The following is a 26,466-nucleotide window of genomic DNA, read 5'->3' as shown; positions in this document are numbered from 1 at the left end:
AACAAAAAAGGAAATGAAACTGTTTCCACAAAAACAGACATACAAAGCAGAAAAAACGAAGCTGGCACATACAATACCCTGTGGTATATTACTATGAGAGTTACAAGCAAGATAAATGAACTCTTGTACACAAAAGATTTTGAAATACAGATGATGATAAGCACAACTTTTATAATATGTCAAAAGTTTATATATAATCTTTATTTAATATAAAGCATTATCATATATTGAGTCAAGAAATAGAAAAATACAAAAAATTATGCCGGTCAAAAAATTTCCACTTCTTTGCAGAATCACAATGGTTTCTGGAAAGATGCCATTAAGAAAGGATTTTTCAGAACCAAAATTCGACCTAACTGTCAACTCATCTCTGTAAAAGAGAATATTATTTGGTGATCACAAAATGCAGCTGGGCTGTGTGATACACATGCTGAAACACTATCAGCTTGTCTAGAGTGGGCTGGATCTTCTTAAAGAAGAGGAGAGATGGCCTTTCATCTTGTTACAGACAAAAAAGGGATCTGAAATCTCAGTACTTTGAAGAATAGATAAAATATTTCTTTCCCAGCTCAAAAAGGCAGGCATACTACACTCTCACAGTAAAAGAGCCTTTACTCACAACTCTTCCCTGCTGTTAAACGAAAGAACACATGCACACATACACAAGAAAAATGCCCACAGAGATATCCAAACTTGCAGGAAACAGAATACAAACAAATTAAAGCAACAAATCCCTGTGGTCCCATTTGGAAATATTGCACAGGAAATCCAAGTCATAAGGTGAAACTATTCTGACTAGGAATGCAAATAGAAACTAAACAGAAAACAGTTTAATTGTAAGCTATTTTAAAATATTTGAGAATTCAAGAAGGCAGAAAGAAGACAACTTCACAATAAAACACTTTTCATTAACATTTTTGTGAAGTTTGTAAAATCTCTAGAGAATGTGTTGCCTGAATATGAAGTCATGTTTTGAATACTGTGTAAGTAATAGGACATCTTCCCCTCCCTAGAAAACTCTCAGATCTTTCACTATAGCCCAGTTTTCCTTCACTGTTCTTCTCTTTGCTCTCTCCAGGCTATTCTACAATGGATTTTTCAGCAGTTCCAGCTGTCCTCTATGAGACAACTCATTTCTGCAAAAAGAATTATTTTCTTCTCTTTATTTATGCCAGGCATTTGAGTAAAACAAATCAGAAACTGTAAAAGATGAACCAATACAAAGCCAAGACTACACCTGGAGTTTGACCAGCAAAAGTAGCATTGTTTAAAACAAAATTACCCCCACGAAACATTGCCATGTCACTGTGGGTTTTATGTGCCCTTAGCTTCCAACATAAAAATGCCAATATTGGATGAAACCACTCAGCCAGTATGCTTTCTCTGTCTGTCAATAGATAAGCTCTGTGGTTTCTGTTGGGGGAGTGCCCACACCCTTCCAGTGAGAGTCACCTCCAGATGTTTTCCATTTGTCCCCTCCTCCAACACATGCTCTGTTGCCCCCAGACATGCTTCACTGTCTCACGTCTTGGGGAAAAACTCACCCCCACCCCAAGCCCTGCCAAGGCTTTTACCAGTCCTGAAGCACTTTTACTGCAGGAAGGCAGAGACAGCAGCACGAGGCAATGAGTTCGGTGGAGCACTCCACAGAAAACTTCCCTCTGTCTGCTTAATTCTTTTTTTACTCAACTTGTCCACATCACACATAGTTTTGTGTATCTGTCATAATTCTCCTTGGTGGTCTTTTCCAGGCTTAACAATCCTACTCTATTTGCTTTCTCCTTACAACACAGCCGTACTTGGGCTGTCTAGCTCCAACAAAACCTTTCCAAGAAGGACTCCAGAGGGCACCTGGAGAGATTACCAAAGAAAGAGCAAAGAAAACAGTGTCACCTTCTGTAAAGGCATGCAAAGGAAGAAACATCCTTGGCTCCCTCTGCTATCACCTCCCAAAGACTTTCAAAGTGTCAAGTTAAAATCGGAGAAGGAACAGGGCAGCATGTCTATCATCTAGAAAATCTGAGAACACACTGGAAACATAGCTGCTGGCTCCCTCTCCCAAATCCCTCTGGTTAGCATGAGGGAAAACATTTATATCAAGTAAAGATGTAACATGCAATAGGTATAACAAATAAAGATGAGATTCAATGAGCAAGTAAAGACCCAACCTGCCCAACATGAATATCCCTAGTTTGAATATATAGTGTTAGAGACAGAAATTAATTTATTCTGTACTTGATTGATGTTTGGATATAAATGCTTTGTATAGCTTTAGAATAAACACCAAATTTCCCCTTAAAGTTGCAAGCAGATTTGTGTTTATTACCTTAAAAGATTTAAAGTCATTATGAATATTTCTAATATCCTTTGCTACTTCTTGAAAACATACACTTCCTTAAAACCAGCCAATTTTTTTAAAGTTATATATAGTCAAAGATAAATGCAGCATAAGTTAGAAAACTCATTTTCTTAGAAGAAGCCTAAAGAAGAGCTCATCTGTTCACATTAAAGCATAACATAACAGGACTTAGTAGTGGAGGAGAAAAATGATGGGGAGAGATACCTATGCGCGCATCAAAGCTTCACTTTAATAATAGAAAAGAAATAGGTATTAGGCTGAAGCAGCATTGAATAGAGACTTCATAAAGAAAACTCAAGCATGGAAGAATTTTAATATTCTCTCCCAAATTTTTTGTAACACACTTTTTTCTTCCAGAAGAACTAAACTAAACCTGAAAGACCAGTTTATATACCTGATGCAGCTCCAAGGGACTAAAAAATTTATGACATGATTTGTACATTGTCATGTTAATCACTTCTGCATTTCTTGTCAGCAATCAGTCAAGACTGCTAATATTTACCTGAGCAATAACCATTGTTTTCAACAAGAAAAATTACTACCTTGTGCCCATTTTTCTTATTAAGTATCATTTTACAAATTAAGTCTTTGATTCTACAAGTATGCACATTTTTGACAAGTTCATGTATTTCCCTGCAAGCCAGTGAGTGTCTCAGAACACAAAGCACAGAGCACTTCATGCTTTGCAAAAGCTTCACTAAGAATTTAGGAACCAAATAGTAAAATCAACTTCAGTAGCTAATAATATGAATCCAGCTGAGAAATGCATGGTTATTAAAACCACTTATTAAACATGCTTATGAAAAGGTGCTTAAAATGCTGACCCCATCTAGGTTACCAGAACAGTAGGTTTTTAAAATGTGTTTTTGTGATCAAATCCAAGAGATTTATCAGTCTATCTAGAAAGGGAGAAAAACAACAGACATGGCAGAACATTAAAGAGGGATAACAGAAAGCACAGGGAATGATAGTTTGAGGACTCTAATATTTAGGCCCTGCCCATATTTTTCTAAGTAATAAAAAACAAAACAGTAATCAATACTCGTTTTCAAATCCAGAGTAAACAGTAGGTTTATAGCTCACATTAATTCTAGAGAGAGTTTATGATTTTTTAGTAGCACAGGACATTAATTAGAAATGTCAAAATGCACCTCAGCATTGGTGCTTTCTTCTCCATTTGTCTCGGTTGTTAAGTTTGGCCATTAAGAAAAAAAAAAAAACAAAAACCAAACAAACAGAAAAAAAAAATTGATTTAATGATCACAATTCACTAATCCATAGCTGATTTTTCATTATGAGTTTTGGGATTAATTTTTTAGTGTTTTACACACTAACTAGTTTGGGAGAAAACCCTCTCCAGGGGACCATTAATTAATTACAGACATATTGTTTATTAATGCGTATTTTTATTTTCCAGAACTGTGCAGCAAGAGTGAACATAATTTATTCCCTTCTCTTAAAAACTTAAATTAATAATAAATCTGTTTTACTGCACTCTTAATTTTAGCCCAGTTTTAAAGCATCCCCCACCTTGATCAAACAGGAGCCTAAGGGTACCATTTTCTAGCATAATGAACACAATCTTTTGAACTATTCTACTGAAGAAGTTTGGTGCTCAAGACAGAGCTTCATGTACCAGTTTGCAAGATGCACGTCATCCTGCTATTACAAAAGCAATTCCAAAAATGCAAGCTAATACAAGGTAGTTCACCTCTAAAAGAGTAAACTGGAAAAAAGAAAGGAGTAAAATAATAAAATACATGGTCATGTGCCAGTCTTAGGCAGAAAAATGAAATAAAGGTATGCCATTCTCTCGAAAGGAGAGGTCATGCAGCTGTGCTTTGTTGATGTTGACAGCACCTTTACCCATAAGCAAAGAACTTAAAAGTACAATATAGCTTTTTAAAATTAAGAATACAGCCCTATTATCATCAACTCACATAACCTTTCCTAGAAATCAAGCATTAGACCCCAAAATGTTAAAGCCAAAATTACAACCAGAAGTCCTGTTGACAGCTGGTACAATGAAATGAGTCATTCTGGCTAGACTGTGGCTCCCCAGCTTTTTTTTTCCACAGGACATTTCTTAATGCTAATGCCAATTCCAGAACTGGAAACATTTCAGGAACAAGTCTATAAGCAGAGCAATTCACCATAAGAAGCACTTAAAGGCCACACTTCAGATCAAAAATTGAGAGGTTTCGACTAGGCTGCATTTGCTCCACACAACTCCATATAAAGGTAGAAACATATCTAAGGAAGAAGTAAATGTGAAAACCAAGGTAAAAAAATGCACACAGGAGTAGTAAGTGTGATGGGATACTTCCCCCTCCCCTAGGTTTAGGGAGGAAGAACTACATGTTAAAAAAAGTATCTCCCTTCCCACCCTACTGCCTTGACACACTACTACCCAGAAAAAAGTTCACTTTTCTCAAATGCTGTTCCCTCTCCAGCCTTCCCACTGTCCTTTACAAAGGGAATATTCAAGACATGGTGTAGAATTCCCTTTATTTGACAAAGCTTATTTTTGCTCTGATGCTTTAGGCAGCAAATATTTCCTCTTTCCAGATAAATCAATACGGAGCCTTAAAATGATGGTATACTGCTCTGAAGGAATAATTCCAGGCAAAAGATACTTTATTTCTTTTGGAAGTATGTGGTTCTTTTAAAAGTTCATAAATACAGATGATTTTCATGTGTAGGTTATTCCCTCAGAGCCTCTTGTTTTTGAAACTGACCTCATGGAAGAGCAGGCAGAAGAGAAGCTTAAATACATGTATTATGCATGTTAATAAAAACAAACAGCACAAGAGCCCCCTTTTTTGTAACTTCTCACAGAATACAGTTGATAAAAGGTAAAGCTACAGATGGAAGTAAGAGGAAAAAAATTCAAACCTCAGCAATAAGTTCTGTGTTGCTTGCTCTGGAGTACCAAGTGTTGGGATTTGGGAGGGTAAGAAACAGGACTTTCCCAGGGATGTCTTTGGCAAATGAGCAGTGGATAGGAATGAGTTTCTAAAGGTAAGCATTTTATTACAGATGTTTCTAGAGAATCTTCATAATTATATTTCTTCTAAGCTTTTATAAACAAGTGGTTTGAAACAGGATCTCTTGAAGTCTTTATAGTTCTTGGACTTAAATTATTTGCAATGAATCATATGGAATCACAGATGAAGCAAATCACTTCTCCTTACAGAAACAATTAGAATATAACAGGTGATCACATATGACAAAACTGACAATAAATCAACTGCATGTGACACAAGCAATGCAAAAATCTTCAAAAAATGCAGAAAGAAAGGAACCTGTAAAAAAGTTCACATGTCACAAAATGGAGGAGATTGGAAGGCTCCTCTGCAGGTCATCTGGTCCAACCCATCTGCTCAAGCAGGGCCACCTAAATCACAGTGCACAGGATGGGCTGGTTGTCCAGATGGCTTCTCCACAGATGGTGACTCCAAAACCTTAATGAGAAACTTCTCTTTCTGCTAGGTCACTCTCACTGTAAAAATGTGTTTCCTGATGTTGAGAGGTTTTCAGTTCCCTGTCTCAGTTTATGTCACTGCCTCTGGTCCTGTGACATGGCACCACTGAGAAGAGCCTGACTGTGTCTTCTGTACACCCTCCCTTCAGGCATTGGTAAGACTGATTCTCCACTGCACCTTCTCTTTTCCAGGCTGAACAGTCCCAGTTCTCTGTCATTCCTCACAGGAGAGATGTTCCAGTCCATTAATCACTTTAGTGCTCTTCTTTATGTCTCTTGCACAGAGGAACCCAGAACTACCTGTATGGCAGGTGTGGCCTCATCAGTGCTGAGTGGAAGGGAGGGACCACCTCCCCTTCACCTGCTGGCAACACTCCTCACTCCTCCCAGTGCACCCCAGGATACCAGCACCCACCTCTGCAGCAAGGGCACATTGCAAGCTCACATTCAACTTCATGTCCACCAGGACACCCAGGTTGCTTTCTGCAAAGCTGGTCAGCTCCCAGCATAATAGGTTTTAATAAACAGTGTGGTTTGAACTTGGAGACTGAGTCCCTTTTTTAACTCCAAGCAAAATTCCATCTTGCACCCAAATAAATGCCATGGTGGCTGACACAGGGTTTATTCTGGATGTTGCTGTCTCTCAGAGTGGCTCATACAGTTAGTGACACACCATGAGTGCAATTTACGTGGTCCTGAGGCAAAATGGTGACGTTGTGAATGATGACAGTTCAATCTAATTTCTTTCTGATTAATGAAATCTTGAAGAAGGCTAAGAAGCAAACTCAGATTATAATTAACATATTCCAACTGAATATCTCCTATTCCACCTATATTCTCTGGCACAAGGAAAAATAATTCCATTTTCCATATTTTGCCTTTCTCTCCAAGAAGCCTTCTCTCTGATTTTTTCACGAGAAATAGAAACTGAACAAAGAAGACAGGCACAGCATTCTTTTAAATCTTAACAATAAAATAAACCAAATTCACATAGGCTTCCAAGATAAGGATCCACTCACATCTGCTCCAAAGTCTTACATCACCAGTGAACCCCAGCAGCCTCTTGAAATCACCTCCTCAGCAGTGAGTATTAAATGTACTCATGAGCTCTGCTGGGTCCCAGGGGAATAGGTTCACACTGGTGTCCTCTCTGAAGCTTAACTGACAATACCAAAAATGAAACACCACTTTGACTGTTAAAGTCAACATCATTTCCGCCCCACCTGTGGATGAAGGAAATAATTAGTGCTGGGAATAAACCTACCAGAGCATCTCAGAACACCATCAAAATCAATGCTTAAGATAGAACTTTAAGAAAAGCATTCTTGTGTCCCATGACAGTATTTGTTCAAACAGGACAGAATTTTCTTTCATAACTTTTTTTTTTTACTTTTGAAGAAACAATATATCATAGCTTTGTGCTGTTGAATATCATCACAATCATAGTTTGAGCCCATTGTTCATATGTTCATATAAAATGCATGACTAAGCACTCATGCCACTGAAAAAAAATTGTTATAATATAAAAAAATATAAGCTGTCTAACTCATAACTGCTTAGTTAATGCAAACTTACTTTCAAAGATAAAAATACCATTTTCTTACTGATTTGAACAGAAAAAGTCCTGAAGTACTGCAGCATATCTTTTTGAAGGGCAAGCAAATTAGGCATTTCCCTTCATCTTCTCTGAGCTTCTGTCATGATTTGATGACAGTCAGACAAATCACATTTAACTGAGCCATACCAGAGTCATAACTAAATAAATAAGTGGGGGAAAAAAAAGCAACCACTCAAGTATTTCTCCAGATGCTGTCCTCTAGTTTCTGGAACTCTGTGCATCTCCAAGGTCACCAGGAGATGCCTCTAACAAACATCCTGTTTGTATCTGGTTTCTCTCTGTACATGAAGGGCTAAAATAATTCATCACTGCTTTTTTCTTTGTTTAAACAAACAAACAAACAAACAAAAACAACAACAACAACAAAAAAAAAAAAAAAAAAAAAAAAAAAAAAAAAAAACTTTTTTCCCTCCAAACCAAGCAAACCTGCAGTCATGAGACACTTCCCACATCTGAACAAGCCAGGACATGGTAAGAATAATAATGAATTTGACAAATGGAACTGGCATCATTCTTTGCATGGACAAGCTAAAAAACCTTTTTCTGAGCAAGCACATAACCGTAAAACTGCATCAGTAATTGGCATCAACAAAGGAGAGCAGGTTGGAGATCATTTAATAAATCTGTCTGTTTAGAAGGCCAATAAATAAACAAAAGCTACCAAGCCACAATTTGTGTGGCTTCTGCCAGTGCCAGCAGCCTCCAGCAGCCCACAGGTGCTCCCTCCTCTCCCTGCCCACTCCACTCAGGAGAGGAGCTCCCACCCTGGCTGTGCCTCTCTGCAGCTGACTCAACAACTGGCAAGGACTGCAGAACATCCCTGAACATCCCTGTCACCACGGACAAGGTGACAACACCAGCTTAAGAACAGGAGAAACTGCATAAAGGCATACAGTGAAAGGAGATAACTACACTGAGACTAAGCCATAAATGAAAACAGGCACAAACAGGAAAGAAAAAAGAGGAAATCAAAGAAGCATATCTATGCCTAAGAGCTAACCAATAGCTACAGGCATTGTATTTTAACTGTGGTGCAGCTTTTGTCACCATAATGGTTAAAAGGAAATAACTAAATTGAAACCACAAATTATTATAATAAGAGAACCACCAATTACAAAAGGTAAAGAAAAGGATGGACACATTGGTCCCATGGGGGGATGGGATAGATGTGTGCATAGGTAGTTTTCAAAATAAAAGAAAAAAAAAATAAAAAAAGGAAACAAAAAAAAAACTAAATTAATAGAAGAACTTCCAAATAAAGTAACAAGTGGAGATCTTGTTTCTCTGTCAGAAAGCAACAATAACTGTTAATGTAGAGATAAAAATAATTAATGATTAGGCTCTCCACAAATTTCAACATGTTTTCCTTCTAACAATACAGAAAGGAAAAATTCTTCACCTGAGACCGTATTTAAGAAAAATAAGCCAAAATATGCATCCTCTGCACTACTTCTTACAATATACTTGGGATAATGAAAAGTCTTCCAGATTTCAAAGCTGAAGGGCATATATGACCTAACTAATCACAGAAAGTGACCTCAGACAAATTCCTTCAGTGTTGAATTATCAAGACAGATGACAGAAAACAAGTCCAAGAACAGCACAAAGCCACCCTCAGGTACAGTTTCAGGATCACCATGCCTGAGTCTCAATGTGTATCTCAGTGGAGAAAAAGGAAGGTAAGATCCATTTAAAAAATGGTGCTGAGTGTGATTGTGTACAATAATCATCTACTGGCAACAAGAAGTTTACCCTCCCTAAAAGAAACAGGAAGATTCCTCAAACACATATGTAAGAAAGAACACCTTTTTGTGTGTGTGCAGTATCAAAGTTCATGTGCAAAGAACAGCACTGCTAAGCTAAGTACATGGCTATAAGAGAAATATTGTAAGCCACTGGATTTCCTGGGTTTGCATATCAGTGAACATCTTTCAAAGCTGGCAATGTTTTCATTTCTCAACCCTGAAGAAGGTGAATGCCTGGAGTCCACTGAAAAACTTAATTCAAGTGAAGTAATAACCTCAGAGGGCCCCAAACACAATCAATTTCAGTTGTTACTTAGAATTGGTTATAATGCATTATATGCTCTCTCAGCAGTCCTGCTTCCATCATTTAAGTTTTCAGCAACATTCACACTTATTTTTACTTATTAAATTACTTCCAATATCTCATACTTAAATAACCTGTAATATTCAAGTTTGAATTATTAAACCTGATAAGGAGAAATTCCATACCTGAAACAAACATAGGAAGTACTAGCAGAACTCTGACTCAACTGGCTTAGAAGTAGAAAAGTTTGCTGGAAGGGGAAAAAAGATAAATTCCAGAATAGATAGGAAAAGAAGTATAAGGCAATAACAATTTCTTTAAGCCTTAATATCATCAAAATGACATTGTTTTGTGTACATAAAATCCATTCTGAGTAAGCCTGTAATCTCCTTTTTCTTATCCCTTCCAAATAATTGACAAGAGATGCCAATTGACTCAGAATTTTGATTACTGTGGATGGGATCCTGCAAATATATGGTTGTCAGCAATATTGTGACACACAGCAGATGAAGCAGCACACATGCAGAATTTGTCAGGAAAGTAAAATGCAGACAGAGAAAATACTCATTTAGATCCCTTCATGAGAAGAAGATTTAGATATAGTTATGTCTGTTCATAGTGTGGCTTGGAAGAAAAAAAGAACTAAAGCAATAATGCCTAAGTACAAAGGAGATGGAAAAGACAGACCTATCAAGGAAGTGACATGATTATTTCTTGCCTCATAATTGGGAGAATGCCCACAAGGCCAAGAACACAAAGATATGGATCCCATATATAGCATATTGTGCTTTGTTACTCTATTAATCTATCAATAAATTACTATATCCCATATGTCCCAAGAAAATAAACAGCAGGATTTACATGTAAGCATACTTCATCAAAATAATAATAGCTTACGTTCAGACTCCACATTCCTGGAATACGTACACCTTCTCATCTGATGAGCAGAAACATCCCAAAATACACACGAACAAGTGAGAGAAGTAGGCCTAGAAATTAATCTTCATTTCACAGTGTTTCTCTGATAGCTAAAACACTTGCCTGCAGATCACAACAGAGCTATATATGTCAGCATTTTGGCCAAATCCTCACCAGTCACTGCTGCAGACATGGATTCAGACCAAGTTCTGCTCCTTCACTCCATTAATTTTCAAAGAAAAGTTAAGCAAAGGATACAAGCATACTAACTAACCACATGAACCCTTCTTCTACCCAGTTTCTACAGAAGAAAAGGCAGAGAAAGGGGGGAAGTAAGCAGGTTCACCTTAAATTACTTAACCACTTTTCTTATGTCATGAAAATACTACACACCTTCTAAAAGGCAATAAGGATGCACTCTCCCAAACACACCAGGCAGAAGAACACACACAGCTGAACATATTGATGGCTGGGGCAAAAATTCAAACCACTGCCACTCAACAGATTCAAGGGATGTGCCAAGATTAAAGCTCTTCCTCAGCTACAAAAGAGAGTCCTCAAACTTTGATCTCCCAAAGGCTAGGTCTATCCTCCAACACTAAGAACAATTCCTGTACTGAATGGGTAGAGTCACTGCCAAGTAAACCTCAAAACCTTCCACATGGTCTCAGGTTTTGCTTCAAAGCCTTGAAATTGATAAAACAATGCAGCTATTTCATAGTCAGCTTTCCCTGGTGGCTTTCCTGCCACCTCTCAATTACTTACCAGCTTGCATTGTGGTCACCTAGATCTGTTTCTGATCTGCCTCATGTCTTCCAGAACCTGATTTATTTCCATGTGCAACATAGCAGAGAGAAGTGACAGGAATCCCTGATCACCATATAAATATTAGTAATTCTCTGAGAAGCTATGCAAGGCTGCCCAAGGGCTTTTTTAGGCCACCAGAAGTTTCACAGACCAATGTTCTTACAGAACAATGCCCCTTCTGCCCCACAGATGCACATCTGTCCCACAGCTGATGCAATAAGAACCTCCAGCAGAATGGCAGTATTTGCTCTCTTCCATTCATGCCCCTCACTCTCAGACCCACCTGAAACACAACTGATAGTAATATTATCAATCTAGAGGAAACAATTTTTCCCTTTAAGCAGGTGAGGACAACTTTGTAAGACCTGAAATGCTGGCACTATTCTGCTACAGATGCACACATATCATCATCACACACCAGCCTGAAGAGCCAGGACACAATTCGGATCTATATTTTGTTGCTTCAAAGAGACACAGCAGCAGAGACCAGTAAATCTGCTGGGCAAGCTGATGTCTAAGCCATCCGCTGCTAGGGAACCTCAGAAGTGTAAAAGAACAGTACTGGGGAAAAGAAGACACAGATTAAGGGGAGGTAGGAACACAAACCATCTCCTGGGAAATCTCTGTCATGTACAGGCTCAGGAGACAACATCATCCCCACCCATCCTCCCTCCCAAAGGTGGCAGTCTGGAAAGATCTTTATCGGACACACAAAGATCCCTCTAACCCAAGAGGGTGGTTCTCCTGCAGGAGGCATCAGATTACATTATTGAGCCTTCACCTCCTTCTTGTCACCAAAAAAATATTTGCTGTGTCATGAGTCAAGTAACACTTCAAAAGCAGCAACTTCCAATACTGAGTTGTCTTCTGCCTGGAATTATGTTTCCTCTCATTTGCTTTGTGACAATATATCTGAACAGACACATTTTTCCACCTTTGTACATATTTGGCAAAGTAACCTAACCACCAGATGAAGTTTTTCTGACCCAGTTCCCTGGTATTATTTAGAAAATGCTTTGACACCTATATTCCTGGTGATTTTTTCCAAATTCAGTTTTAAGGGTTTTTTATCTTTCTGTCATACATGCATTTATCTCTCAAGCTACTTACTATAAATAAAATAGTAAAAAATTTCAGAAAATTTATTTAGCGTATTATGTGCCACCTGCATTATGGCATTCAAATGCCTCTTGTTCATGCCTTACAAAGCTTTACTTTTTTCCAACTACACTCTCTCCTTTAACTGTTCAAAGTCAAAATAATCTCTACACAAAAGTTCTGGTTTCGAGATACCAAACCTTTAAACCAAGACCTCTTTCATGCCGACATCCCACAGAGGGAGTAGCCTTTTTATTTGGGGTGAGAGAGACTGTGAGAGCAAGCACATTACAGAATTAAGAATTAACTTGGCAGAACTCCCTCCCCTTTCACACACTTCCACTTCAAACACACAGAAGTTGTTCCATAAGTGAAATAAATGAAATTTGGCTTCCTCAGAGTTGGAGACTCTAAATGTAGTAAGGAGTAGATGAGTATTAAGGATTTTGCTGAAGCCAGAGTATTCATAACACCTCCAACCTCATTCTCATATGCTCACAAGAACTTGCATTTCAGCTTTTCCATCAGAGGAGATTCTTATCTCTACCCCTCAGCCAGCTCACATGCTTTTCCACCAGCATCTAGACATCTAGTGTCAGCCAGCTTCAAAGTTACTGGGTGAAGTCAGACAGCATTATACATGCAGTATCCTAATTTCTTAAGAAAGATGACCTTAAATGCTTTTGATATCAGTAAAAATTAACACTAAAATACAGCTAAACAATAGCAATAAAACTCACTATAAGAAGCAATAATCCAAGACATTCATGTTTATTTGGAGTCTGAAGATTATTTTCTCTTGGTTTCATTGTGACATTAATTTATTTAGTGTGCACACATATATATGCCTGAAGGTCTTAAAACATGATTTAAGTGCTCAGAGAAACCAACGAGTAGAACCAACAGCTTATGACAGTAATTTAGAAATAAATTGTAATAGCAAGCAGCTAACAAAGGGAACAGGTTACCACCAGCCCTGAGATGAGTTTAGTCACAAAATCAACACTGGCTGTTATTTCAACAAATATGGTACAGCCACTTGTTACTGGCCTTGATCACACTGTAATGAAAAATAAATAGGTTCCATCATTATAAGGCAGAGTGGGCTATAGATATATATATATATACACACACACACACATACAGTGGTCCAAATATATCAAAGCAATCCTGCATGGCTGGAAATTATTAAACTGAACTTCGACAAACTACTGAAGCACAAATAAAATGTTCACTCAAGAAACATTTGTTTTTAGACTGCTCTTTTCATGTAGCGCTGCTCCTCAGAGGTGTTCATTTCTATCATGATGTTCAATGAAGATAATCAGGGCTTCACCTAAAACAACAAAACAGATGCTAACTGTGCCAGAACCTACACTCAGAGTGAAACTTAGGTTGCTTTGAAAAAGAGGGCAGCTACTTTGTGGGGGGGGAGGGTGTTTAACAGCGTGCCATTTTCAGAGAATAGATAAGGCAGATTTAAGGACACAAGGGAAAGGTGCTTACTCAAAAAACTTTGAAAACAGGCAAGAACAGCCCCTCTCCCATGATACTCCCTGGCACAGGAAACCAATCCACAAACCACTGAAAACACTGAGAACCTTCCCACTGATTTCAGCACGTACTGACACAGGCCTGTTTCAGTTCCCACAATGTGACCAGTATGACCGAAAGGAAGAGGCTATAGGCTAAAAAAGAAGAAACAAAACCACACGATTACTGATTTGAATGAAAGACTACAGAAGAAGTGGTCTGTATCCACTCCTTTATTCATATGAGTCTCTGGAAAATGTCACACATCTTAGGAAGGTGAGCAGGCTACCACTAAATCCATTAAAAGGATTAATTCAGTGTTGTCATGGACCAAAGTAAAGACTGGCATCATTTACAGAAAACTGGTTTCTTTTCATTTAAAATTTAATCAAAGCAACACAAGAGCAGGTATTAAAAGGTGAGAAATCCACTCCTTGACACTATTGTTGTGCTCTGACCTTATGGGTAGGACTAAATACAGCAGTAAGATCCCTGAAATAATTCTACAAATAAAATTATTTTCTAACACATAACTTATTCACAGAACTCACTGCATGATTCTTTTAGTCCTAATTTACTGGACAGATTAATTTCATTAATTAATTATTATGTGGTACACTTGCTTATCATGTCTGACATCTTAATTTTTAGTAGTTTCTCTTCAAAAGACAGACAACTTGCTGCAGCGTTGTACAGTTTTCAGCCATTGCAAGTAATTAAAGCAGGCAGAATTAAGAGCCACTGAACTGCTCAATTTATTCCCCTCAGTTCCCAAGAGACAGGCTAAGTAAGCACCTCATGTAGCACCTACAATATGCAGAACAAAGTGACAACCTATTCAGCTGCAAATGCAGACCTTACAGCTTTAGAAGGGTCATCTTCCTCTTCACCCACTTTCTCTCCTCCAGCAGAAGCTTCAGGTCCCTGCTGGCCAACTTCTGCTCCTGGTATTCTGCTCACAACTTGAAAGGCTAAAACATGAGTCCTTCTCCTCTACCTGTCAAGAGCATAAAGTCCTTCTGCAAGTTCATCACTCCTTGTTCAAACACTGCTTCACAGGCAACCTCCCTTCAGGAAAGGGGAAGCACAGGCTGAGAAGAGATATACAGCATCTGTCAGCAACATAAAAGAGCATCTTTTCACCAACCACACAAGGAGAATGTGCTGCTTGTTAAATGAAATTTCTGTTTCAACAGTTGACTATTTCAATTTTTGTAGTAAGAGGCCCTAAGCTGACCGCTTTTGGACAGCCTGGAAAACTACTTCCTCTTTCCTCTGATCTGATATTCCCATCTGATATTCCCATTTATTGTCATTTTAACTTTCTTCATAACTGTTTCCCTGTTACATCAATACTACATGTACAAGCCAGAAGACTAGATGGCTTTTTTTAATATCCTGCTATGGTCTTAGTAGTGTTTTTCAGGATGGCCTCCTAAGACCAACATGTGCACCCACTCCTCTGCTCACAGATACTGCCCTCCTCAGGTGTTATTAAATCAGGTACATTCTTGTTAACAACGTCTGTTTCATCTTCTGATTTGAAGGATGTTTGAAAAGAAAGGAATTAAGTGATACCTGGCACAGCTCACTCTCTGATTCACACTTCAAGCTAGAAAATAGCCAAGAACTGTGTAGAATTTGAAGAGATAATAAGAACAACATAAAATCTCAACACACTTCTCTTTGTTCTCAGAAATGACACCTAAAACTATGGAATCAATTGATGCAAATGTCACATCAAGCTCTTCCATATTCACAGGAAATGGAAGAAAATTCTTTTGTGCACCCTTCCTACTAGATGTCCCTTACTGCCTCTGCAGTAGCTCATTGCAACAATCTGTCAGATTTCACTAAAAACATATTTGAAAGATTATTTCTTCCCCAACCCCCTTGAATTTACATAAAAATTTGCTTAAGTTGTCTCCTGTTAAAGCAGAAAACCAAGTTTAAAGAAAATAAATGCAACCTGCAGATAAGCTATCCAGGGGAAGGGGACAGAAGAACTGCCATCTTCATATGACAATGCTTTTTAATAGATTCTTTCAAATTCTGAGTCAAATTTAATATGAGGTATTTCTACTTACTGAGCAGGTTATAGTACAGATATACCACTGCAGCCTTCAGAAGACAATACTGAACAGACCAGATTTGTAAAACAAGGATTCAGAGTTTATTAACCACATGTATCTGCTTGTATTCGCACGGGTGTAACTTTTAGGAAGGAATCAAGTTCCACGTGTGTTACAAGAGAGATGAAATAGTCAGGACCACTGCACAATGCAACAGAGTTCCTGAAAAGACAGCCCAACCCCATGACCTTCACTCCAGACCTGAAAGAAGTCAAGGTGAGTTACAGCTTTGCAACGCATAGAAAAATCAAAAACATTTTTATGTTTTTTAACATTTATATTGTTACTGCTGTATTTGAGCATCAGTGTGATCTGTTTAGAAATAGATGGAGTCTGATTTGATCCAGAATCCAGGACATTACATCATCATTTATTTATTCTAGAATCTGGCATTACACAACAGCTATCTCACTCTATTCAGCCAAGAATTTCAGCTTACAGCAGGCAATGAAGAAGAAATGCCAGAAGTGCAACATCAACACATGAAAATACTTCCATTTTCTTCCAGCTATGGTGGCAGAGGGAAGTACAAGGCAAGCATTGACTACAATATCACCAGTCATCACACCAAGGCTTAAACTTGATCTGTGGGATAACTTGCACTGACCTGGAACTCCCAAGCACAAACCGTGAGCAGCATATTTTACAAGTTAACTTGGGAATCATACTACAGATAGGTCAAGACCTCAAGCTGATTAGACTGAATAATCAAGTATCAGTTTTACCAATAGACTAGATGCTGGTTTTGTGCTTTTGGATTGGGTTTCTTTTTAATTTCATAATTAGCATCTCTCTGAGTTGACATATTCAGCAAGAAGCCAATGTAGCAGCCCTTTACATAAAGTGTTCTCTCAGGAGTGATGATTTCTCCCTGCCTGTTACAGTACAGGCCTACAGTTACAGGAATATCACAAGCAAAGTTCTATAAAGTATTTTCCCTACATGCAATATTTCTCAGCATTGAACAGTTTTAAATGGCCACCTTTCTTAAAACATTCAGTTGTATTACATTAAAAAAAAAAACATAAGTGTTCCACTCAGACCCTTTGACTAAAAAATTCTTCTGGCAGTTATTTAGAAAATGAAAATATGAGCAATATGCATGTATTAATTCACATGCAAGTCATATCACTACTATCTGTGGGTTTCTTCTAGCATCAGTGAGAAACATTAAAGGTATACCTGGACTATGTAAGGTACAAAGACATTTAACCTACCTCATCAAAGCTGCTATCTTCCTTCTTCAAGGCTTTAAAATAAAAAGAAAAAATAAATTATTATCTGTACTGCATTTCAATGAACACAAACCACCAGAAAAGAAAAAAAGAAATAAGAAACAGAGCATCATTTTCCTGTTATAATAGGAAAGAACAGGCTGGCATGAAAAACAATTTTATACTCAAAATCTGAATCTGTAAATGGAATGTAGAACTGCACAGAGAGTTTCTAAGAAAGTAAATTTACATATTTATGAAAAGTATCCTCTCAGGTTAAAGAAAATAAGACTTTGTAACAGTGGGTTTGGTACTTTTATTTTAATTCCTAGTGAGCATGAAAACCCTTTCTGGAGAGCTTAACTGAACTTCAAAGAGGAAAAGTATAACAAACACCTAACCATGTATTCAGTTTGTCAAGTACTAACTCTTTAGGAAATAGTATGCATTGCAATGTGTTTTTTTTCTTTTTTCTTTTTTTCTTTTCTAATTTTTAGAATGACTTACACTAAAGCAGAAGAGATTTCTTTCTTACAGTGTTAACATGCACTTAATCAAACAAACATAGGAGAGAAAAACAGTGCAGAAAATATGTGAACTGGTAAGAAAATGAAGACACAAATGGTTCTGCAGTTGTAGCAAAGATTAAGCTGATGAAACATTTTCCTTTAGCATACTGGACATTTTTATTGAAATTTGAAGGAAATTAATTTCTCCAAATCTGCAATGAACTGTGTTAGTCTGAAAGTACAAGACTGGTTCTTTTTCTCAACCAGACCCACGAGGGACTGCACACTGCACACGGTGACCTGAAAGTGCTCTTTGTTTCCCTCTCTTGACGAGCTGAAATTAAATAAACCATTGCATTGGTGCTTGCACTGTTTCTTTTCAGTTTAAACCACGAAGATTTTCAGTTTGAGGGAGGTCATCTGAACAACCATACAGCTTGTGCAGTGCTGCACCAGAAGGGTCCCTCCTCATCATTTAAGCAGCACAATGTTTCTTGCACTCTTGCATATTTCTGCAGGAGATAAATATTTAAGTGCCTAGCACGGTTGAGGATCTAGACTCTAGTAGTTCTTTTTCTCTTTTAGATGCTCCCTCTGCCTTCAAATCACTACTAATTTCTAAACCTCTTCCAAATCTTATCTTCAGGAGCAACTGTGTTACCAGCTTCAAAAACAAAAAAAAAAAAAAAAACACAAAACAAGAAACCAAAACAAAAAGACCCCAGAAAACCCCCAAAACAAACAAACAACCAAAAAAACCACAGCAACAACAAAACCCAAACAAAAAAAACTAAAAAACAAAAACAAACAAAAGCCACAACAACAAACAAAAACAAAACAAAAGCAATGCCAAAACTGTAGAAGCTGTATCAGAGGTGGCACAGAGGCAGTACCACCTGTGCAAACAGTGCTGCACCTCCAGAATCTCCACCACGGGCAAGCAAGGCACAAATCCCAGTTATCTTTGTATAGAAAAGCAGGGAATGTCCAGCCTTCCTTTGCTTTTAAACTCCCATTTCTTTAGGACATGAAACATGGCTTTCCTCAAACCTCTGAAAGTCACTGCTTTACAGTTACTCATCTAGGTTTCATGCTCAGTGATAAAAATTAAACAAATTCAGGGTTTTTGCTGAGGAGATCTGAGGCACACATTGTACATTTTGATAGCTAAATATATTTTTATGGTTTTGAAGAGTGATCAAAATATTTTCAGACTGCCAATCCCAAGTGCTCAGAACGAAGAAAGAGGAGGAAAGAAAGAGGAGGAAAGAAAGAGGAGGAAAGAAAGAGGAGGAAAGAAAGAGGAGGAAAGAAAGAGGAGGAAAGAAAGAGGAGGAAAGAAAGAGGAGGAAAGAAAGAGGAGGAAAGAAAGAGGAGGAAAGAAAGAGGAGGAAAGAAAGAGGAGGAAAGAAAGAGGAGGAAAGAAAGAGGAGGAAAGAAAGAGGAGGAAAGAAAGAGGAGGAAAGAAAGAGGAGGAAAGAAAGAGGAGGAAAGAAAGAGGAGGAAAGAAAGAGAACCCCCAACCTATGGAACACTTTGTGTGTTTCTAATCTTCTCAATTACCATTCAGATCACAATGACATATAAGCTATAAATTAGTAAATGACACACCTAGGCTGTGCTGACAAGCTTTTCTCCCTTACAAAAACACAAGATTTTCACATGATCAGAACATTAAAGGAATGGCCAAACAGATAGCTAAACAAAATTCACAGTGTAACAGTACAAGAAGAAATGGGAATCTGTAGTCCAATGCATATATTTGGCTTGTCTTTAGCTTCTACCTTTGACTAAAAGGTCTTTTAAGAATCACAAAAAGAGTATAAGAGTCCTTGCCACCCATTTAATGAGATTCTGTTTAATAATAGTATCAGTTTCAAATAATTCACTATATAGCATCTTGCAAAGAAGACCCCAAAGCAGCATATTTTATAGAACAAACTATATTTAAAAATATATTTTTCTCCTTGATGCAATCTTTTTCTTTTTAAACTGTAAAAAAAAATTCTGCTGAACTTAAAAAAAAAAACCTGTTTACAAATGAACTTCTCATTATCTCAGGTATGTGAGCTATGTGGATATACATCAGAGGAGATTAGTGGAGATAACCTCTGTATCAGTGAGGAGCCAGTAACAAAGCCTAGGGATGCTCAGAAAGTCACAGATTGCTTTCAGCACACTGTGATCAATCTCAACAATGTTTTCTGTCTCTCTTTCTTTCTCCCTTTCCTCCTTCCTTTCTTTGCAACCTGGTGTTAGTTTTTGGCTAAAGAAATCAGTAAGAAAATAGAATTTAAATGGCATGAGCTGAAGCGACCTCAAAGTGATTCTGGTACTACACAAACTTCAACAAATGCATAGCTAGGAACTCTTCACATAACTAAATTATGACTACTACTTTTATTAAATTATTCACTGATAATTTAGTTACATAATTATCAAAGGGCAAAACTAAGAACCAAACCTAATAAAGGTTTAAACGCTAAATTAAATAGTGAGTCAACTGAATCTCTAAAAGTTCATTAACATACAGCTATAGTGTATTCACTTATATGGTCAACACAGTCTATAAGCAAGGAAACCAAATTTTTTAAACTAATATGGATGTTCGTATAAAAATGAATAGGCTGGCAGAAACTTATGAATGAAAATAATTATGCATATTTTCCAGATTATTAGCAATATAAGTTCTTTATGATGAGCTAACTTTTAAGAGAGACACTCCTTTAAACACCAGAATATTTCTGCCAGGAGAAAGGGTACCTAAGATGCAAAGATAGTACATTTCTCTAGAAGTGGAAGAACTGCAATTTCTACAGCAAAGAGCTACCCTGTAGCACCAAAGGCCACACACATTTCCCCCAGCACACCACAGCACTGTATCATCCTCTGTCAGATTTGTACACAATGGCACAAAGCGAACGCTCAGGAAAAGGATCACTGAATGGGCAATTTCACACATCACAATTTTCAACTCAGCAAAATAAACATTTTCAACATTAGGTACTCTAAGAGTTACAGGACTAAGCTCAGTTTTGTTTGATGAGCCAGATTTTCATCACCATCTTTCAGGAAACCCAGTGTCTGCAAAGTTCACAGTTAAGAAAATGGGTCAAGTCTTCCTGAGGCTGCTATTGGCACCCTTTGGGCTTCTGCTGTGCCCCAGGAATAACTACATTGTCTAGAGATGGTGGGGAAATAGCTTCAAATGTTACCCAGCATACTTTAGCACACTGTAAAAAAAAATCATAAACTAATTTCAGCTACAACTTCTCAAACTGAGAGAATTACTTGGTGGACAGAAGTAGGTCTGAAATGCAGTTTATTTAGATAGCTTGCCAACCTGCAAGCTCTAACAAAAAATAAAGTTCACTGCCAATGACAATGAGGATACATTTCCATCACTCTTATCCACGAGGCTAACATAAACTTGGGTTTCAAAATCTGGTACCAAAGTTTGGGGTCTTGCAGTATCGAGAGAATTTCATTTGGTAGATGGAATACTTCCAACACTGGGGGAATGCAGTGCTTTATCATTTCAAGAATGATCATCAGATCTTTCTTACTACAACACATGTAGGTTTGACTCACTAATTATTTGATTCAAACACCACAGTACACTCACATCATTTATATGACTATGCTTATCATACTGTGTTGCACACTTTAACCTACAAACACACAGACATTGAAGCAGAACAGAAAAAGTTAATATATCATCACTGTTTTATAGAATCACAGAATTCTTGGAGGATACCTTAAAGACAACTCCCCAACTCCCCTGTTATGGGCAGGGACAACTTCCACTACACCAAGTTGCTCAAAGCCCCATCCAACCTGGCTTTTACCAATGTCAGGGAACTATTATTTATGACAAATCACAACTGAACAGATGACTGAAAAAGTTACAAATTAAATACATATTTAATTTGTAATTTGCTAACCATACCAAGCAACCAGCATTTATAAAAAGAGCTTTAAAACCCAAATGTCAAATACCCAGAAAGACTTTTTCCAATGAGGTTTCTGTTTTCTCTCCTTCACTTCAACATAAGAGTTAAGTACAGTACATGTTTTAACCAAGGATTTCCTGGTATGCAAGTTTAGAATTACTTTGCTTGGGCTTATCTGTGGCTCTGGTGTCAGGGGTAGACTATCTTCTAACCTCATACAGAAAAATTAGAAGTTTTCTTGCTCAAAGTGCAGTGACCAGAATGATGATCAATATATTTGAGCATCCAAAGATTGAACAAACTTGCTGGTAGCAGCTGTGTTTTAATCACAAAACAACCACCAGCAAAGAAACAAACAAACCACATACCAGACCACACACCTACACTTCTGCACATATACACGCAGAACTGGAGGAGCTTTTAGACATAAATATCCGTGTATCTAAAACCAGGCCAGAGCTCCCAAGGAATCTAAAAGCTTGTTTAATTTGTGCAAAATGACAAAAAGAGATGATCACCCAACTGAGCCGAATAAAACATGCAGAAATTACCAGCCAGAGGGGCCTTGATCCCTAAAAGGCATTAATGGGACTGTCACTGTTACAACAAAGCAGCATCCTCATTCAAAACATTTTCTTTGTTAATGACTTCCACCATTAGTAAAATCCTTTCACAGTTCTGTGGAAGAGAGTCTCTGTGTTTATACACTCACAGAGATATAAAACAGACCAAACACCTGACTGCTTCCTTTGTGGTTTTTTTTTTTTCTTCTAATCAAAGAAAGTTACATGTATTTTACAAGTTTAAGACTGATGATAGGTGAAAGCCATTTCCATATGGGGACAGAGAGATTTGTAACAGTGAAATGATATTTGCTTTAGAACTGTAATTTTGCATTTTCCCTTGAAGCTCTGTGGTTTACAAGTAAGAATAAGCTTTTCTCAGTCTTCTTCATCCTGGAGCAGGACAATAAAAAATATCTGATTTCAAACACAATCATCCACTTAAAAACAGCAGTGCTTGAATGCATACACAGCACGTGAAAAATTAAAATGCCCAACACATCTCCTAGGTAGGGTATGGGGAGAACCCAACGCCACAGCTCCTGGCTGCAGCACAGGCACTTCACACCCTCTCACTGGGACAAAGCAGCTCTGCAAGCTGACCCACGTCTGCGAGCCAGACTGGCTGTAAGGGAAGACCTCCCAAATGGACAATGCATGCCTAAGGACTGTGCAAGGGCCATAGAGAAGGTCTGCAAGGACAGGGGCTGCTGCATCTGCTCTCATGTGTTACAGCACTTCTTCCAGCTGCTCCGTCCCACCAACTCGGGGATACTTCTCACCTGCTCCGAGAGGACCTTCTCTCCCTGCTTAGCTCGTGTTGATTATGTCAGCGTGAATTAATGCTTTAAACAGTGAATTAAGCAACACAGTGTGCCAAAGAGACTAAGAGAAACACCAGTCCGAGCAGACCAGAACTCTTTGGCATTGTTCTCAATAACAAATCCAACTGCCAAATAAACTGGTGTCAAAACCAAACACGGTGTGGTGGCATCGGGAGGTAACACGCTTGGCACTGTCATTCACATGACGCTACCTCAGGATGCTTTATGTCAGTGACAGAGCGACGCGACTTCACAGCAGATGACAGACAGGCTTCTTTTGTCTGGTCCCCTAAATCACTGGGCCGCTATTACCTGCTTCAGCACCTCAACTAGAAACAATCTGCAGCCCGTACAAAAAAACTAAATTACCAGACCTGCAACAAAATTAAAATAACCGACTGCTTTCTGCTGAGGTTCCTCTTTGGCAATGGGGGCACGTGAGCCAACTCTCATTTACAGTTTGCTCTTCCCAGCCGATTTTGGGCTAACTCCATCACAGACCCGCGCAGCACTGCTGGGGCGACCGGAATTCTTTATTTCCCGAGCTTTTCTTCCCAAGGAACGTTTTTCGGGGATGGCGTCGCCTTGGCAGCGCTGACCCCCGCCCCCGTCCCCTCCCCGCCGGGACGCCCGGGTGCGGGGCAGAGCCGTCGGGGCCCGGGCCCGGGACTCACCTATTCGGCCGAAGCTCTCCGACAAAGTTCTCCGCAACTTTTTCATCCTGCTGATCTTCTCGGCGGACTGCGAGTCGATCATGTCACACATCGGGGGGGTGACCCCCCCGTCCCGCCAGCCGCCACCCCCGCTCCCGCGGCTCCGGGGGAGACACCGCCCCTCCGGTCCCGGGGCTCTCCCCGAGCCCCGAGGAGCCGCCGGGCGCCGCGGGACAGTCCCGGTCCCGCCCGGGAAAGGAGCCCTACGCCGCGGCCGCGGCTGCTGCAGCCGCTGCTGGCGCTGCTCGGCTCCGCTCTGCCAGCGCCCGGCTCATAGCCCCGCTCCGCCGCTGCCCCGCACGGCCGGACCGGCGGGCACGACAGCGCCCAGGAGCCACGGAGGGGCCACGGCAGAGTCCGGCCAGGGGCTGCGGGCGCCGGCGGCGGGAGGGAGGGAGGAAGGGAGGGAGGGTGCGCTGAGAGAAAGGAGGAGGAGGAGCCTGGGCGGGCCGGGGAGCCCCGGGGAGGAAGGGCGGCGGCGGCGGGGGCGTGAGGGGGGCAGGCGGAGAGCGCCGGGGCCGGGCCGAGCGATACGGGGAGCGCCGGGGCCGGGCCGAGGGATGCGGGGAGCGCCGGGGCCGGGCCGAGGGATGCTCGCTGTCTGCGGCGCGTCCCGGGCGCGGGGAGCTGTGCGGCGATTCCCGTCGGGAGCGCTCGGGGCGGGGACGGCGCAGAAGGCGCTGGCGGCGGCGTTCGGCGGGGCAGCGGGGACACCGTGTCCGGCCGGGGCTGTCCGCGGCCCCGCCGCAGCATCGCGGTCTCCGCTGCGGTACCCCCGGGCCGGGCTGATCGAGGGCTCGGCGGGGGAGGAGGCGCCCCAGGGCGGGCGGAGTGTGGGGACGCTGCCCTCGCTGCTGCGGAGGGGCGCGGGGGGACGGGACACCTCGCTCCCCGAGAGCACCCGGCCCGGCGAGGTGAAACTCGGGGTCCTCTCCCCCGTGCGTCTCCGGGCACAGCCGGATAATGTGGCTTCAAGTGCCTTAGCCTGCAACTTAATGAGTGTTGGGAGCTTTTGATCCTGTTAACTCAATTGAACCAACCTTATTGAAAAAGAAATCAGGTTAACCCATCAAAATGGATGGTCGTGTCTAGTCTAAAGTAGGTACTTTTCGAGAACAATATGCTAGGTAAAATTTTAAAGCCCAGGTCTTTGTGGTTTGAATTACATTTTATTTCATGTTTTCTGGCTAAAATGAACTTGATTCTTAATGAGGCTGCCTGACACAATTTACTGGGGTTAGACGGTGTCTAAGCTCAGTTTCAGAAGCACATGTGTCTTAGTCAAATGTTTAGGTGAGTTGGGTTCAAGCCACCTGCAACTCTGTGCTCTGGGATTGGGATTCAACCTTGCTATTACAATGCAGCGGGGGTGGACAGTATGCAACATCTTGAGATGAAAATCTATAGCAATTATCTATTTTAATCTGCTGAAGTAGAATATGCATGTGTCTCTTACGGCATACAAGATAATGGGAACTTGTCCTGCCGTATAGCGGTACGGCAGTGCTGGTAAAATGTCTTATGTATAACCCCTGAATGTACAGACAGTTAGATAAAAAGGTTTTTGGAGGTGTGAATCCTCTTGACCCTGCTAGCATCTTTGAAACAGAAGCTAAAATGTCATTTTCAGTGTTGGCTATGTCATGTTATGGAAGGAAATTGAGAAATGGTGGAAACTGGAATCTTGCAGAGAGCAGTGCAGAGGAAAGGAGGAGAAATAAAAATTAAGAAGAAACAGACAAAGGCACTAGAAGGAAAAAGAGAGGGAGGACACAATTGCTTAAGGACATTTAACTGAATAATTTCAAGAAAATTAAATTTAAGTGCTTAATAATGGCTGATGGTTTGATATTTGTCTGCTCTGACATTACTACCCCTGTTCTTAGTGGAGAGAAAAATGCCATCGTCATATATAAAATACTCTGGTCCAGGAGCTGAAATGGAGTTCAGCATCTGAACCCTTTGCATTTTCTGTGTGCACCATTCACTCCAGGTAGCTCTGGTGTTTGGCTGAGACTTGTAACAGCACTGCTATAATGCAGTCCGTGACTTGCTTTCAGAAATTAGGGATATAATTTCTAAGAGCTTCTTAGGAACCTGTAATTAACCGTGCTTTAATGATAGATGCTGTCTTACCTGGTGAAGTACCCTACGTCCTAGCACCTAGTAAATTTGGAAAAATATTCCCATTTTTCTCCCTATTTCTAAGTAAACTATCACTTTATCGCTTGTGAAGGACAAGTGTCTGCCAGGATACTACAGCAAACAAGCAACCCAAAATGTCTGAGAAACATCTGGCTTTGCAGCTGCTTGGGAATAATCTACAAGCATATGTCAGGGTCTTTTAAATCAATGAAAATTTTGCCTAAATTAGACACCATTGTGGTGCCAGATGAGAGAAACCCAGGTCTTGTCGCCTGAAAATTATACAACCTCAGGATGCAGAGATGTTACACATGCTTTCTCCACCAGAGGAAGGACAAGCTTCCAGCTGTGCACAGATTCTCCAACTGCACCCTACAATTTATGTCATTCTTCCCACCGTCGTCTTTATTTGGCAGAAATATTTCTGTGAAAGTCTTTGTTTTTTCTCTCCCCAGCCCAAACCTCTTCTGTTTCCAAGGGCAGCAGTATTGAAAATTCATTGAATTCAGGAATGTGGAATCACTTCTGTAGCTTTGATCAAGCTCAT

General features: G+C 39.9%; 1 protein-coding gene across 2 annotated transcripts in view; it reads right to left on the bottom strand.

Moving 5' to 3' along the window:
- The window catches only part of CDK14 (cyclin dependent kinase 14), a 248,760-nt gene extending 224,934 nt beyond the window's left edge, over positions 1-23,826 (bottom strand). Inside the window, exons 1-2 of one of the 2 annotated variants that reach the window (XM_062494811.1) lie at positions 23,736-23,826; positions 17,216-17,247 (exon numbers count right to left, since the gene is read on the bottom strand). In XM_062494811.1, the coding sequence (XP_062350795.1) occupies positions 17,216-17,247; positions 23,736-23,826 (123 nt within the window). The remainder of the gene's footprint in view (positions 1-17,215; positions 17,248-23,735) is intronic. The other variant, XM_062494819.1, reaches the window with a different exon arrangement.
- Between the last annotated feature and the right edge of the window lie 2,640 nt (positions 23,827-26,466).

The sequence above is a fragment of the Cinclus cinclus genome, chromosome 1, assembly GCF_963662255.1.
Source record: "Cinclus cinclus chromosome 1, bCinCin1.1, whole genome shotgun sequence".
NCBI classification, from domain to species: Eukaryota; Metazoa; Chordata; class Aves; order Passeriformes; family Cinclidae; genus Cinclus; species Cinclus cinclus.
Note: the sequence above shows the minus strand (reverse complement) of the source record. Positions and strands in the feature narration are given on the sequence as shown.